The following is a 14,777-nucleotide window of genomic DNA, read 5'->3' on the forward strand; positions in this document are numbered from 1 at the left end:
ATCCCTATAAAGGGCGTAACAAAGGTTTTAATACTAAAATTACAACTGCTATTATAGCAACAATGAAATTACTTCATAATCTAGTTTGACTGAAACAAATCTGTATGCTGTATTTACAGAAATATTGCATTTCTATTTAATATAATGAATTAATCTAACATCATTTGAAGTCCTCTAAACAGATTAAACGACACATGTACTGTAAACACTTGTAGTATGTGCATCAGATGGGGTAATTGCATGTTGTGGCGTGTTTCTCTAAATATGCATACATGCAAATCGTGGGTTGTAAATTAACTTTTTTTTGTTGTTGTTTTGAAATTGCTTTTGTCTCTTTCAGGTAAAAGTGCTCTCCATCTAGCTTCGAGAAATGGACACTCTCTGTGTGTGCAGAAACTCCTGCAGGTAAAGCGCAGCTGTCATTGTTAGAAAACGTATGCCAAAATGAAATGACATACTACCTTTTTATTTGGTACAGTTTCACAGTCACTGGTCAGTCAGAGGAGATTCCCTCTCAGCCCCATTTAGATTCTTTTTGCCAAACAGCTGTGGCTGCTGAGGCCACTCCATATCGGTCAACAGTAGTGCTTGTTGAGTCACCGTGGCCCTCTGGAGGATTTATGTGTTTACAATAAGGCGGCTGTCTCTCTGCAACATTGTGCTCTCATTGTCTTGCGTCCCTTCCCCCTCATGCCCCCCTCATATCTGGCATGGCAATGATCTAATGGAGGTTGTGGCTCTTGGCAGGGGGTTGTCAGAGCTGTTGACAAGCCTACCCTCCTGCAAACCTGCCATCCATTCTTAGTGCCGTCATCACACCAGACATAGCAGCTGGATGCCCACCACAGCTACTGTCTCCCTCCGTCAGCCCAAACCATCACGGTATAGGATATCCCACCTCCAATGCGCTACCTTCAGCTCCCATTGCTGTTCTACGCCCCCTCTTCACTATGTCATTTGAGCATGCTGCTAATTTTTGGCCCTTGTTGCTAGAGAGAGTGGAGTTTTTATAGTGGGGGACAGATCGTACTGTCAAGCTTACCCAGCAACATCAGGCTCCTGTTAGCATAGAGTCCTGCAGCCCTCATCACCACAGCACTACAATCACTGGAGCCCAGTCAGTGGAGTGGGCTGTGTGTAGATTTCACAAGCATTTGAGCACAGCACCACTTATCCTAATATGACCTTCCTTCTTCTGCCTTTTAGTTTTCACTGCCAGCTGCTGGAAATACATGATATTTAGGGTGCTCCTGTTTTACACACCTGCAACAAGGAAACCTAATTAAACCACTGCTGGACAAGTAGACTGGCATAAGAGAACCTGAGTGTCTGTACTCCACTGAAAACACTTTGTGTCCCTACATAGTTACAGTGCATGTTAGTAATGACCAAACAGAATTGTTAAGGGGTCATTTCTTTGTTATTTGAATCAGATTACAGCTTCTGCCTGGCTCTGTGTCATTATACTATAATACACTGAAACAGGTCTGTGCTAACGAACCTGTAATGTAAAGTGTGAGTTTACCTTTTTATATTGACAATAAGTCATATTCTTTATTTGTTTTGATACACGCTGTGTAACAGTTTCTACATTTTCTTTATCTGAGTTTATCTTTGTTTTTAACAGCACAACTCTCCAGTTGGAAATGTGGACCTGCAAGGAAGAACGGCTCTACATGATGCTGGTAAGACTATTCTACGGCAAGGCAGGGAAAAGTTATTTCACACAGCAATTCATTAACATTTGTAGTTCCAAGGACTTTACAAATATTGTAAATTTCAAGAAAATGATAAAATAACAGACTGAAAAGTAATGCACCATAAAACCAAAAGAAGAATACAAAGAATAATAAAAAGTGGCGTGAAAGAGGTTACAGCTGATATATCTGAGATCCAAGGGGAGTCGATTTCAGCATGGGGTACTACAAACATTAAAAGCCAGTTTGGCATTTTGAGTTTGAACTCTGGACACCACCCGCTGTCCAATCCCTGCAGACTTGTAGAGCAACATACAGTGCTGACCGCCTGTCATGAAAAGAAGGAAGCACAAATAATTTAGAAATCTCTAAAAAATAAAGAATTCAGTTAACTGAATTTTTATATCCAAATTTGAGCCAGCAACCACTAAAACCAAGTTTTCTGTTCAGGAATGATTGCTTAATTTAAAAAAAATAATGCACTTTACTATTTTTTTCTTATTTTTTCTAAAACCACAAATTTTTAAGTTATATAACAACGATGATTATATTTTAAGAATTTGCACATAGTGATGTATTAACACTTCTAGGAACATTAAAAAAGTTATTTTGGCATTTACAAGTACTGTTAATTTATGGCAGCTGTGGTATAAACCATCCATGGGCGGTTAAGCACTGTACACTATATGGACAGATGTATTGGCCCACACCTTTCAATGTTTGAATTCAGGTAAAATTTGGCCTTTGCATACATTTGTGATAGTATGAGTAATTCTAAAGAGCTCACTGAATTCGAGCCTGGTGCTGTAATAGGATGCCACTATTGTATCTCATGAAATGTCTTCCCTCCTAGATATACCACTATCATAAATCAGTAGCATTATTGCAAAGTGCAAGTGTTTGGGAAACACAGCATCTCAGCCATGTCTGTGTCCGACCACTGAGTGCTGATGCACACTGACATTCTGCTGAGTTTCTGGCATTGGCTCCCATACCTGAACAGCTCCTGTAGGTGTCCTGTGTTGGTGGCCCAGTAGTGTATTTTGCATTTTGGTCTAAGAAAAAAAAGACTCAGTTCAAAGCTTTAAGTAGTATGCTCTCTCTCATCTAATGTTGAGGTGACATCACTCTGTTCCAGCTCTGATTCCACTGCAATAAAGTGCTCAGTGTATTTTAAAACTCTATTCTAGTCCACTGTAGTCCTGATTCTATTATAATCTACTAGTACTAACAGCAGCAGTAGAAGATTATAGTAAACAACTATCCTGCTGCTACTAAATTATAGGTGTACTACGGTAAAATAGAGCTGGTACCCTGTGCAGTAGCACAATAGTAACTGCTGTAGCATCAACCCAATTGAGTTCTATTCAAGTACTCACTCTACTCTGTATGTGTGTACTGGAGTAAACTCTACTCTTTTCTCTCTTTGACTGTTTTCCATAATCAAAGCCTACGCATGCGTGCATATGGATGTTGATGTTTGAGACATTATAGAAAATAAAATTCAGCAGTTTGTTTAAAGGCGGTTTGCGTATAGCTTTGATGGTACTATTTTCAACATCAACAGTGTCTGTGCTTGTTTTTCTGTGGTAAATGAGATGAAATGATTGCAGCGCTCTGTTCTTTTTCTCCACAGTCATGGCGGGCTGTGCCTCCAGCGTCAAACTTCTCTGTGACAGCGGGGCGGCTGTGAATGCCACCGATTTTGTGAGAATTGCTTTTGCTCTTTGTTTTGCAGTATTTTTCTGAAAAAGCCCAAGCCATTTTGTGCTTGTGTTTAGTCCTTGAGTTTGCCTTGTGTGGAGGTCTTAAACTACATTTAAAGTCATGTTAACCTAGTTTACATAAATGCTCTTTGTGGATCAGATCATGAAGGAGTGTACTCACATCTGTAGAGGAATGTGAATGTTTTTTTTATTTTCTTTCTTCAGGATGGGAGGACACCTCTGATTCTGGCAACCCAGATGTGTCATCCCCGTATTTGTCAGCTGTTGCTGGAGCGAGGAGCTGACATTACTGTCCGGGACAAACAAAACAAGTAAGATACACTCCAATTTGCCGAGCGGGCCTGTTAGAGCAGTTTCAATTGAAGTGGAAAGCAAGATTTGGACAGATTATATAGTTTGAAAAGTTAAAACAAGTCTCATTTCTTCTGGCGTTTTTGTGACATTAACATGAAACCAGTTTAGATTGAACAGGCAATAAAAGTTTTGTTTTTAAAAGGGAAGCAAACAGAATCCAACACTGAAAAATACAGCCGTAGTAAGAGCTCATGAAGGCACCACCAGCCTGAACCCCTGTTATAAGGCAGGATGGATCCATGCGTTCATGTTGTTTACACCAAATTCTGAACCTGCCCTCTGAATGTTACAGAATTTAAGATAATTTGATTTGACAGGAGTCGCACACAATGTGGTCTTCTGCTGCTGTAGCCCATCTGCATCAGGGTTTGAGCTGTTGTGTGTTCAGAAATGCTCTTCTGCACACCTTGGCTGCAGTCAGGTTACTGGTACATCCCCATCAGTTTGAAGCACTCTGATGATTCAGCTTTGCCTTCATTATAAACCGTCTCTGACGCCTTCAGGACCGCGCTGATCCTCGGCTGTGAGTTCGGCTGTAAGGATGCAGTGGAGGTGCTGCTGAAGAGCGGCGCCGATGTGAAGACTGTGGACGGCTTGGGTCACGATGCACATCACTACGCTCGCTTCAACAAGGACCAGGAGCTCATCACGATGGTCAAAAGTTACATCGACAAAGCCAACAGAGGTCAGAGAGCAGGACAAGAAACAGCTATTTCTAAATTTGCTTTTGGAAGAAAATAAATAAATAAAACTTTCCAGACTAACCTAAAGATAAAGGAAAGGTCTAAACCTTAGTGTCACACTATTTATTTATTTCTTTTGTTACTTGGATACTTAGTGGCATAAAACACATCAGCGTGACTGCTCACCAGATTATTTACGTACAAAGTGAAAGGTGATTTTTGTAAAGACTAACAAAAGTGTAGCCTTTAGGCTACATGACAGTACTATTATTACATATGCTATCAATAATGACAAGATGCTATTTAACTTTAAGTATCTGCTGGCTTCGAATCATAAGTATACAAAGTTATACATTTCAAATCCTGTGTTTTGTTTTTTTGTTCTACATGTCTTACAACACTTTCACAGCTGCTTCCTTTTGCCTTCCTTGGTTGCGTTCTCTCTGAACGTGTTTTTGTCTTATCCTGATAACAAACAGCGGAGGAATGAAATGTCACCTTTCGCTTTTCTGGTTGTGTTGCAGATAAAGAAGCCGCAAAGATAGAACAGTGGAAGCGACAGGTAACGCTGAAACATGCAAAAATCACATCATCTTTAAGTCTCTTTAATATAATAATAAAGAGCATTTGTTATTCTCCACATTTCACTCATTGTGGAGTATGTCATGGTGACATGTAGCCTAATGGAAATGGTGCTGAAGCTCTATATTTGTTAAAGATAACGGTGGTCAGAGTTGCTTATATTTCCAGCACTGTAACCTCGCCCTCTCCTGCTGCTCCCTCCACATCTCTCAACATCTTTTTTGGTGTTGTTCAGCACACCGTTTATACATTTCAGGCTACATAGATCTGCTCAGTTGTGCAACGCTGCCATCTAGTGCCTATAAGTGAGAATTGTTCTGTGATTTCATGACTGTGGTAATGTTAAATTAAGATCCTGTCTTATCCTCAGCATTCAGTGGAGAGAACAGAGGCAGCTGAGATTAACAGAAAGGACCAGATCATACATGTAAGTGCTGTGTAACGTCACCATACTCATTACACACAAACAGTCTTTTCTATTTTTGATTCATCATTTTAATTATTTGTTTAAAGTTTTGTCTTTTTTTGCTGTTTGTTATTCAGGATCTGGAAAGGCAGAATGAGACTCTGCAGGAAGGCCTCAGGAAGTACTACCAGGAGCAGAAAGCGCTCTTAGATAAAGTCAACATGCTCCAGCAACAGCTCACCCAGGTAAATCCAGGCTAATGTATTCCCACAGTGACAGAGCCCCTGTGCACAACGGTACAGTAAAGCCTTCCAGGCGTCTGGCTCACTTTGTTCACTGCACCTGCCGGATGGTTTTGCACGTCCTTCTTAGGACTGAAATGATGAATTAAAGTAAAATGTAATAACAACAGCTAAGCTGAGTCACGCTGCTTTGGCATAATGTCTCCTTTTCCTCTAACATAAGGAGTGTAATTTAGGAAATGTGTGATAATTTTCTAACCCTAGGTGTTGAGGAGGAAGAGCTGGCTTATAATTATATTAAAAAAAGGGAGACTTTCTTAAGTGAGCATGATAGCTGCCTGCTATTAGCTGCCAGAACAATTTCCAATATGCAGAAGGGCAAGGAAATTCAATTAAATGAAATCAGCTGTCATTTATTAATCTCTCATGTGAGTTGACTTGTGATCCTTTTTCATCTGCAGGAAAAAATGGCCGCAGAAGACTCTCAAAAAGAGGTATGATAGAAAAATAACCACTTACTCCTGCCTGTGGTTCATTCACAATGTTCGCTTTTATCCTTCATTATAAACTGCATGCATACGTAACTTGAACAACAAGGAAACACTTTGTATGACAGTGCTGGTTAATGATTGTAGCTTGCTCTTTGTGAAATTGTGTCCTGTGCACAGTGAACTCTTTTCTTCCAAGAGCTCTTCCCTTTTTTTAGGTTATCAGCATTTAATAAATAAGGAATAAATAACAGTCACTTCAAAGTAAAAGGAAATTGTTAAACTAGTCTATAAATAAGCGTGAAGCTGCTCGCCCTTTAAAGCCATGGATGTCGAGGTGTTTTGTGGATTTATTTTACCGTGCGCGGATCAGTGTTTGCCTGCAGCTTAGTATCTTGGGCGCAGGAGCAGTTTTGTCTCGTAAAGATGTGCCAACCTGCAGACCAGATTTCTTCTCTTCGGGACTTCAGGCCTCACCTCCCTCCCTTTGACTTCTGCTGCCTGTAGAAGCATTCGTTTTTCACTCTGCCTGCAGCACATCCAAACGTCTTCGCTAAGCCCCTTTAATATCTGATGCTGTTAAAACTTTTTGAATTAGAAACATCAGTGGTGATAACACAAACTGTAGCACACATAGGGAGTAGATGCATTTAGACATATGGTTAGTAGGTACATTATCTGATATCTGTGTTTTTCATGTTACGAACTGTTTCAGAGTAAATTGTTTGATTGGTTTGGCCTTTTCTGAGCATTTCATTTAAAGTGTTGAAGTGTGAGTTCTTACCCTCACTGCTTTTAACATTCTTCTTCTTCTTCTTCTATTAGAAGGAACAGTTGAAGATGTTACTCAGCACCAAAGAAAAAGATGAAGGCGCTCGAGGGCAGGAGACTGTCAAGGTCCAGCTCCGGAGTACTTTGGTTAGTGAATTTATGCATGTGTGTGGTCTCTGCTTCGAGGTAATCCTTATGAAAGTAAAATGTTTTCGGATTCAAGTTTAACAGGCATGTGCAGCCTTCTGATTACAGCAGTGTTATTTTATTTGTATTTTTATGTATTCTGTCTAATCGGTCAGTTTGTAATCGATTTGTCCATCTGTGTTTTCACAGGGGGAATACTCTGGTCAGTCGGTTATCAAAGGTCAGCTTCCTGCTTATTTTGGGCCATAAAGAAAAGACTGTAATTTCAAACTTTAGCAGCAGAGTTTGTGTTTGCTTTAGTTTTACGTTTGTGTGCTGTTGTGTTGCAGGTAAAGAAAATGTTTTTGTCAAAGGTCACAGCCTGGATTCTGATCAGGTATTTCCCCCCCTGTGAACAGTTTTATATGTGCTGCATGTGTCTGGTGTCTATGCACGTCTTTCTTTCATAGTTTACATCTAAAAGGTTTGAATGTACAGTGGTGGGTGGGGCAAAGCTGTGAATGACTTTATTGTGCAATATAAACATATACTATACTAATTCAGCATCTTTTTCCTATCTCTCTCTAAAGATGCTCAGAAATCCTCCCCTCTCACGTTCATTATCCCGACCGCTGGAGAAGGGTCTTCCTGGTGAGCTGGATGCGCTCCGAAATGAACTTGAGGCAGTCAAGAAAAGACAGCAGGCAGCTGAGGAGGAGACGACACGGCTTCAGTCTGCACTGAGCCGTAAAACCAGAGAGTGCCAGGAGCTACTTCAGAGCCGAGACACCATCCAGAAACAGGCTGACCAGCAGGTTCAAGAGCTCGAGGACGCCTTGGGAGACGTCCAGAAACGGATGCTGGACTCTGAGTGCAAGGTCAAACAGCTGCAAGCCCACGTAGTCGCTGTCAAAGAACATTTAGGAGGCCAAGCGGCAGAAGAACTGCGCACTCAGCTCCAGGACGTCAAGGCCAAGTATGAAGGTGCTTCGGCCGAAGTGGGCCGCGTTCGCAACCGCCTCAAACAGAGTGAGAAGGCCTTGGAGGAGTACAAGAGCAGTGAGAGCCAACTAGCAGCTGAGACGGAGAGGCTGAACCATGATGTCCAAAATCTGACTGCAGAGCGAGACGTACTGAGAGAAACACTTTTAGAAATGGAAACCCAGCTGAAAGAGGCCCAGACTAAACATGGCAACACCGTACCGGCCGAGAAGTTCGACAACATGAAAAACCTGCTCACCAATGCAGTTGACGAGAAGGAACGGCAGCTCGCCGAGCTGAGGGAAGACTACGATCGGGTGCTGGAGGAGGTGGCGGAGCTCCATCGAAAGCTAGACAGCCCCTCCTCACAGGGAGGCCCGAGGCCGTTGTCTGCTGAGGAGCAGCAGGTCTGGGCAGCACTGGAAGATGAGAACGCTACCCTGAAAAAGACATTGGTGGAGGTGACTGCAAAAAGCCAGGCTCTGATTCATGAGGTTGAGAAGAGTGAGGATGAAAAAGACATGCTACAAGAGCAGCTGGATGAGCTTAACAGCAGGATTGAGGTGGACTTTATACCGATACAGAACCACGAGGAAGTTCGGAGGAACATGGTAACGGCTCTGGAGGATCTCGAGGACAAACTGGTGGAAGCCGGCGAACGTTGCGGAAGAGCAGAGGCACAAGTCCAACAGCTTCAGACCGAGAGGGGCGCGTTGCAGAAGAATATCAGCAGCCTCAGCAGCACGAGTGAGAAACAACAAAGTGAGATGGACACTATGAGGTGTCAGAATGCCGACCTGATAAAGAAAGTTGAGCTTTTGCAGAAGAGATGTGAAGACAGAGATAAAGAGTGTGTGCAGCTGACCACACAGAGTCAGACTCTCAAAGAGAGCTTGGAGGGACAGTATGTTCCCAGACAGCAGCACGAGCAAGTGAAAATGGAGTTAAGTTCCACCTTAGAGAGCGTTAAAGCTGAGATGTTAAAGTTGGACACAAGTCAAAAAGAAAGTGGGGAAGAGTTGAAGAATGTGAAAGAAGGAAATGAAAAGTTAAAAGAAAAGTTAGAAAAAGTTCTGCTGGAGATGAAAAACGACTACATCAGTGTAAAAGACCACAGAGCTATCACAGACAAGCTGAATGCTGCCGTGGTCGAGGCAGAGAATAGAGCAAATGAGGCGTCTGCAATGCATGCGTTGGCTCAGGATGAAACTGTTAAGCTTACTCACGAACTGGAGGCTCAGAAGAAAGAGCTTGATACCATACAAGAGGCTATTCAGTCTAAGTTTGTGCCTCTGACAACAGCTGAGGAGAAGGAAACCTCTTACAGCACCCAGGTTAAAGAGTTGACAGCAAAACTGTTGGAAATGGAAGAGAAGTATGACAAAGAAAAGACTGCCAGAGAGGGCAACAGACAGGAGGAAAAGAAACTGAAAGTTGAGGTGGAATCTGTTCAGAGGAGACTAGACGTCGCTCTGGTTTCCAGTGAAAAGCACAAAGAAAATGAGGAGGAGTTCAAGGCTAAATGTGAAGAACTGACCCAGAAGTTGGTCAACTTAGAGCAGCAGCTCGACGAGGTAACACTTCAGAAAGCTGAACTTCAAGAGCAAAATGCCCTGTGCAATGCTCAAATTCAAAACCTACAGGAGCGTCTGAAGTCAGAGCTGACACGCATATCGACATACGATACCGAGCTCAAAGCCCTCAATGATGCCTTACAGCAAGCGCAGGCTGATTGCAAGAAAGCAAGAGAGGCGCAGCAGGCGGAGGCCCAGAAGGTGTGCGCCTTTCAGAAAGAAGTGCAGGAACTCCACCGGGAGCAGGAGTCTCTGCTGCAGCATGCCGAGGCCAAGGAAGCCCTGGAGGCTGAAGTGGCTAAGCTACACCTGGCTCTCCGCGAAGAGGAGGAAAACAACGCCCAGAGGGCGGAAGATGTATCTGCTCTGCAGTCAGAGCTCCTTCAGGCTACTCAGGCTCTCGAAGAGATCCGCTGTAAGGAAGACCAAATGAACGAGCTGAAGAAGGAGAAACAGCAGCTGGAGGAGGAGGCCGCCAGCCTGAATAACAAGCTGCTGAGCTTGGTAGAAGAGCGTGAAAAGGTCCATCAGGAGGCAACAAAAGCAAGAGAGGGCGAGAGCAGGGTGAGGACGGAGATGGAGGCAGTCCAGGAGAAGGGGCGCGCCATCGAAAGGGAGATCAGAGAGCTGAAAGAGAGATACGATGAGTCCCTCACCACCATCTGTGACCTGCAGAAGAGGATTCAAACATCAGCTGAGCAGACCGAAGCCAAAGACAAGAAGGTACAAAACAATTCACAGTATAGTCTTAATTGTTCCCAGTTTCATTTGAGAGATTTTGATCAATTTTACGCGTGTTTCACATAAACTCTAAATGCCACTGTAACAATGAAAAGCATGATAATGACCACTGAGACGCGTTTGTCATTTATTTTGATGAATAGAGGAAAAAGATTTTTCTGACATTTTTCCATTTCTACTGTGGAAATCCTTGATCGACGTTAAATGATCTTTAACGTCGATATTTGTCCTGCTCTTTGTCTGTGTGACAGATCACAGAGTTGCTTACAGACGTTGAGCGATTAAAGCAGGCGCTGAATAGTCTGTCCCAGCTGACATACACAAGCAACACACCCAAGAGGCAGATGCAGCCCATCGACACACTCCAAGCTCAGATCAAGAGCCTACAGCAGCAGCTGGCTGTAAGTGGACACACATCACATGCTAAAACGTGTTCTAGACAAACTATATAAATATAGACCGCCAAAAGTATTCGCTCACCCATTCAAATAATTGAATTCAGGTGTTTCAATCACTTCCACAGTCACATGTGTATAAAATCAAGCACCCGAGCATGCAGACTGCTTCTACACACCTTTGTGAAAGAATGGGTCGCTCTCAGGAGCTCAGTGAGTTCCAGCATGGTACCGTGATAGGATACCACCGTGCAATAAGTCCACTCATGAAATTTCCTTGCTACTAAATATTCCACAGTCACTGTTAGCTTTGTATGCTTTGTTATAGTACCACTATCTTGCACAATTTCATGCTCCCAACTTTGTGGGAACAGTTTGGGATGGTCCCTTCCTGTTCCAACATGATTGCACACCAGTGCACAAAGCAGCATCCATAAAGACATGGATAGGTTTGGTGTGAAAGAACTTGACTGGCTGACTTCAACCCGACAGAACACCTTTGGGGTGAAATGGAGCGCAGACTGTGAGCCGTGTCTGACCTCACAAATGTGCTTCCATAAACACTCCTGAACCTTCCCCAGAGGAGTTGAAGCTGTAATAGCAGCAAAGGGCGGGCCAACATCATATTAAACCCTATGGACTAAGAATGGGGCATCACTCTAGTTCATACATGTTTGAGGGCAGATGAGTGAATACTTTTGGCAATATACTGTATTTAGTTATTATTATTATTACATATTTATTTTGGATAACTGAATTGATAACGTAATGAAAAGCTGAAAACAAGAAGACGTGAACAACTTTAGAGCAAGTTGGATGCTGCTCTTCTAACATCATAACATACAGCAGCTGGAAGCTGGAATACAGTCAATATTAATTACACTGTCTAGCTGTTAAAGACGTGAAACAAAGCACAGTGTCACTCACGTCTTCCTCCTTTCTGCTTCACAAGGATGCTGAGAGGCAACACAGAGAGGTGGTTTCAATTTATCGAACACATCTGCTCAGCGCAGCCCAGGTAAGTCTTACTCATTAATCTGTGGAGATTACTGCACAGTGAGATTTGTCTGGTTTGTCTACGAAAGAAAGTTTGCAGCAGGGTTACTACAGAATATCAGATGATGATAGTCTAATGTTAATATCTGATGTTATATATGTACCGAAGCCCTTCTTCTGTTTCTCCCACAGGGCCACATGGACGAGGACGTCCAGGCCGCCTTGCTGCAGATCATCCGCATGAGACAGGAGTTTGTGTGTTAAAGCTTCAAAACCCTGCTGCTACCTGCTGACTCAGATTCACTGTTTTCATATCCCCTGCTGTAAAGTGTTCCTGCTGTGGCCCCTGTGGGCGCCCAGTGTGTGTCTGCTGACAGGCTGTTAGAAAACACATTTTGCTGCATTTAAAGTCTAAGAAGTCTCCAAACTGTAGATGCAGACGAACACCAGCAGCGTTTTCTTTTAGATACACAGACAACATAAACTCAGCAGTTAAAGCCAAATGTAATCAACTACCTGTATGCAGAAACACTTTGCAGTTGCTGGTACACAGTATGTAAAAACAACAAACTGTTTCATACATTATTTTTCACATCTTTTCTAATGATGGTGAAGATCTGTGGATTTTATGCAACTTTTACACATTATATTCAGTGATGTGAAGGTTATTTGAAAATGTGCATCCCTTTCTTGGATTACTCCTGAAACACTCAGCTAACTGTAAACTGGACAAGCAGACCACTTTTCACATTCCCGCCTGACTGTCAGCGCTCGTGCAGAATGCTTCCATGTTTAACACCGACGTTTGCTGGAGTTTTAATGGGAGGGGTTCACAGTTTCCAGCTCAGAAGCTCAGAGTTACTGGCTGCTGTAATCATTGTTTTCTTTGATACATTTTCAGCTGCTGATTTATACACACACACACACACACACACACACACACACACACACACACACACACACACACACACACACACTCAAATGAAGCAAAAACAGAATAGCAACAGTAGCAATATCAGAAAGGTACTTTAGGTGTACTTTCATGTCGCCTATCTGTACCTGGCCAGTGTACAGAGTGGCAAATCGTGCATGTGTGTTATCAGCCTAAAGCTAAATGACTATTTCTTGTAGTGTGCTAGCTCCTGTAGGTAAACCTTTTTGTTTTACATAGAGGGAGTCTGAAAACTCTTTTATGATTTTCTTCAGCTTGCAGGCGACAACGCAGATGTTGAGATGAGCCATCAGTTTTTTTTTCTTGTTCTTGCTAAGATCTAACTAGTTTAAGAAGTGATAATACTTTTAGTACTTGGTCTTAAGTTGAACAAATGCAATATGAGATCCAGCTGAATGATTAGTATTTACTTTGGGGCAAAGGCTCCTTTTGCCTGCCTGTTTCCTTGCAGAGCTGCTGGGAGTGCACGGTGACATGGTGAAATCACAGTAAATTTAACTGTGGGGAATGAAGCCTTAATATTTCCATTTGTTTTTGACTCAAAAAATGATTACAGCTCCCAGTAAATCAGTCAGTGTACAGACGGGCTGAAAATCAGATGAAACTACGTGAACCTGTCCTTTAACTTTCACTCGCGTTCTTTTAAGTCAAACTCATTTTGTGGCACACCTTTCTTCTTCTTTTCTTCTCTTCTGGAGGTCCAAACTAATCGGATGCCAAAGACCTGAAGTGGATCCAAATCTAAAGCCTTCTTGCCGCGCTTGTAGACAGTTGTATGAGGTATATTTGGGTGAGTGCTCAGTTATCTCACAGTCCGGTTACACGAATCTGTGCACTGGTCACGCAGGATTCGAATCACAGGGGTGTGAAGAGGCGATTTCTTGCTGTGTCCTACAGTTTGCAGTGGCACGTCGTCTTTTTCTTTAAACCAGAGTGTCCTCTAGTGGTGAAACTTGGCAGGCCAAGTTGGTAGAAAATGTAATAATCACTGCAGACCAGGGGTAGGCAGTTGCTGCTTTTGGAAGCTGTTACAGCTGCATGCGTTTACTGAACACTAGTGGCATTTATTAGAAATCTGAGAAACGCTAAAAATGTGCATAAGAAACTAAAGTGATAAAGCTTCATCTGCTAATATCTGCTGCTGTGTGTTACTGCTTTTTAAACCAAACCTCTTTAAAAACCGCTAAAACTCAACTTTATAGAGCAGCTGATTCATGCAGCTATCCCAGAGCAGCAGACGCGTACCCCTGAGCCGGCTCTTGATGGTGTAGTGTGGTGGTGTTGTGATTGTTGAGCGAGTCTCTTGTGCCTTTACACTGATATATTTTTCATAGCTTTGTACTTTAATTACTTTACTACAGTGTGACATTATTCAGCAGGTCTGGAAGTAGAACGGCACAAAACACGTTGAGGTTTTACTGTAGGATACTAATTTGATAAGAACAACCCCTGAACGATTACTCATCTGAAACACTCCTCTTTACCCTTCCAGCTAATACGCTTTGTTTTTATATTTAGCACACACACACAAAAAGCTGTTTACACCCATCAAACCTTTTCTCTGTTTTGTTCTGCAGATTTTTTATTTTTAATGGTTAACACAAACTTTTTGGATGTTTCTTTTTCTTTTCCCTCTACCGTTTAAAGGCTAAAGTATGAATCCGTTTGAATCTTTAAATGTTACTGTTTAACCAGTCTGTTTAACTTGGCGGAGGCTCTTGGCAAGAATAGTTGTATTTGTGAATCAGTCATACAAAATCAATAAAAGTGCCTAACATAGAAAACTATATTGTGTTGTGTGTGTGTCTTTTGTCATCACAACATTAGCACTGCTGGTACTGTAGCACAGCTGAAATGCCTCAGTGGCTACAGGATGAGGATGTGGTGAAGACATTTGTGTTCTTCACCGGATCTTTTTGATGATTTCCTGACTTTGTCTGGCACCATCAGCAAGTCAGATTTTGAACTCATGCCACGTGTTAATCTCATCACCTGTGTGTGTATGGTTTATGAACAGCTGTACTTTGGAAAGAAAAGCTGGGTTTTTCTCACATGGAACGAA

The 14,777-nt window shown here is 42.4% G+C and overlaps 1 protein-coding gene across 3 annotated transcripts in view; it reads left to right on the plus strand.

Moving 5' to 3' along the window:
* Positions 1-14,502, plus strand: part of uacab (uveal autoantigen with coiled-coil domains and ankyrin repeats b) — a 40,421-nt gene extending 25,919 nt beyond the window's left edge. For all 3 annotated transcript variants that reach the window (XM_085458699.1, XM_085458716.1, XM_085458707.1), the window contains exons 4-19: positions 341-405; positions 1,628-1,685; positions 3,334-3,404; positions 3,629-3,735; positions 4,282-4,463; positions 4,986-5,023; positions 5,414-5,470; positions 5,587-5,694; positions 6,153-6,185; positions 7,005-7,097; positions 7,287-7,317; positions 7,427-7,473; positions 7,667-10,354; positions 10,624-10,773; positions 11,720-11,785; positions 11,956-14,502. In XM_085458699.1, coding sequence (XP_085314825.1) covers positions 341-405; positions 1,628-1,685; positions 3,334-3,404; positions 3,629-3,735; positions 4,282-4,463; positions 4,986-5,023; positions 5,414-5,470; positions 5,587-5,694; positions 6,153-6,185; positions 7,005-7,097; positions 7,287-7,317; positions 7,427-7,473; positions 7,667-10,354; positions 10,624-10,773; positions 11,720-11,785; positions 11,956-12,027 — 3,866 coding nt within the window. In that variant the 3' untranslated portion in view covers positions 12,028-14,502. The remainder of the gene's footprint in view (positions 1-340; positions 406-1,627; positions 1,686-3,333; positions 3,405-3,628; positions 3,736-4,281; positions 4,464-4,985; positions 5,024-5,413; positions 5,471-5,586; positions 5,695-6,152; positions 6,186-7,004; positions 7,098-7,286; positions 7,318-7,426; positions 7,474-7,666; positions 10,355-10,623; positions 10,774-11,719; positions 11,786-11,955) is intronic.
* The last annotated feature ends 275 nt before the right edge of the window (positions 14,503-14,777 follow it).

The sequence above is a fragment of the Copadichromis virginalis genome, linkage group LG1 (assembly GCF_057382275.1).
Source record: "Copadichromis virginalis isolate Kocher_CV1m ecotype Utaka linkage group LG1, C_Virginalis_male_GT1.1, whole genome shotgun sequence".
Classification (NCBI taxonomy): Eukaryota; Metazoa; Chordata; class Actinopteri; order Cichliformes; family Cichlidae; genus Copadichromis; species Copadichromis virginalis.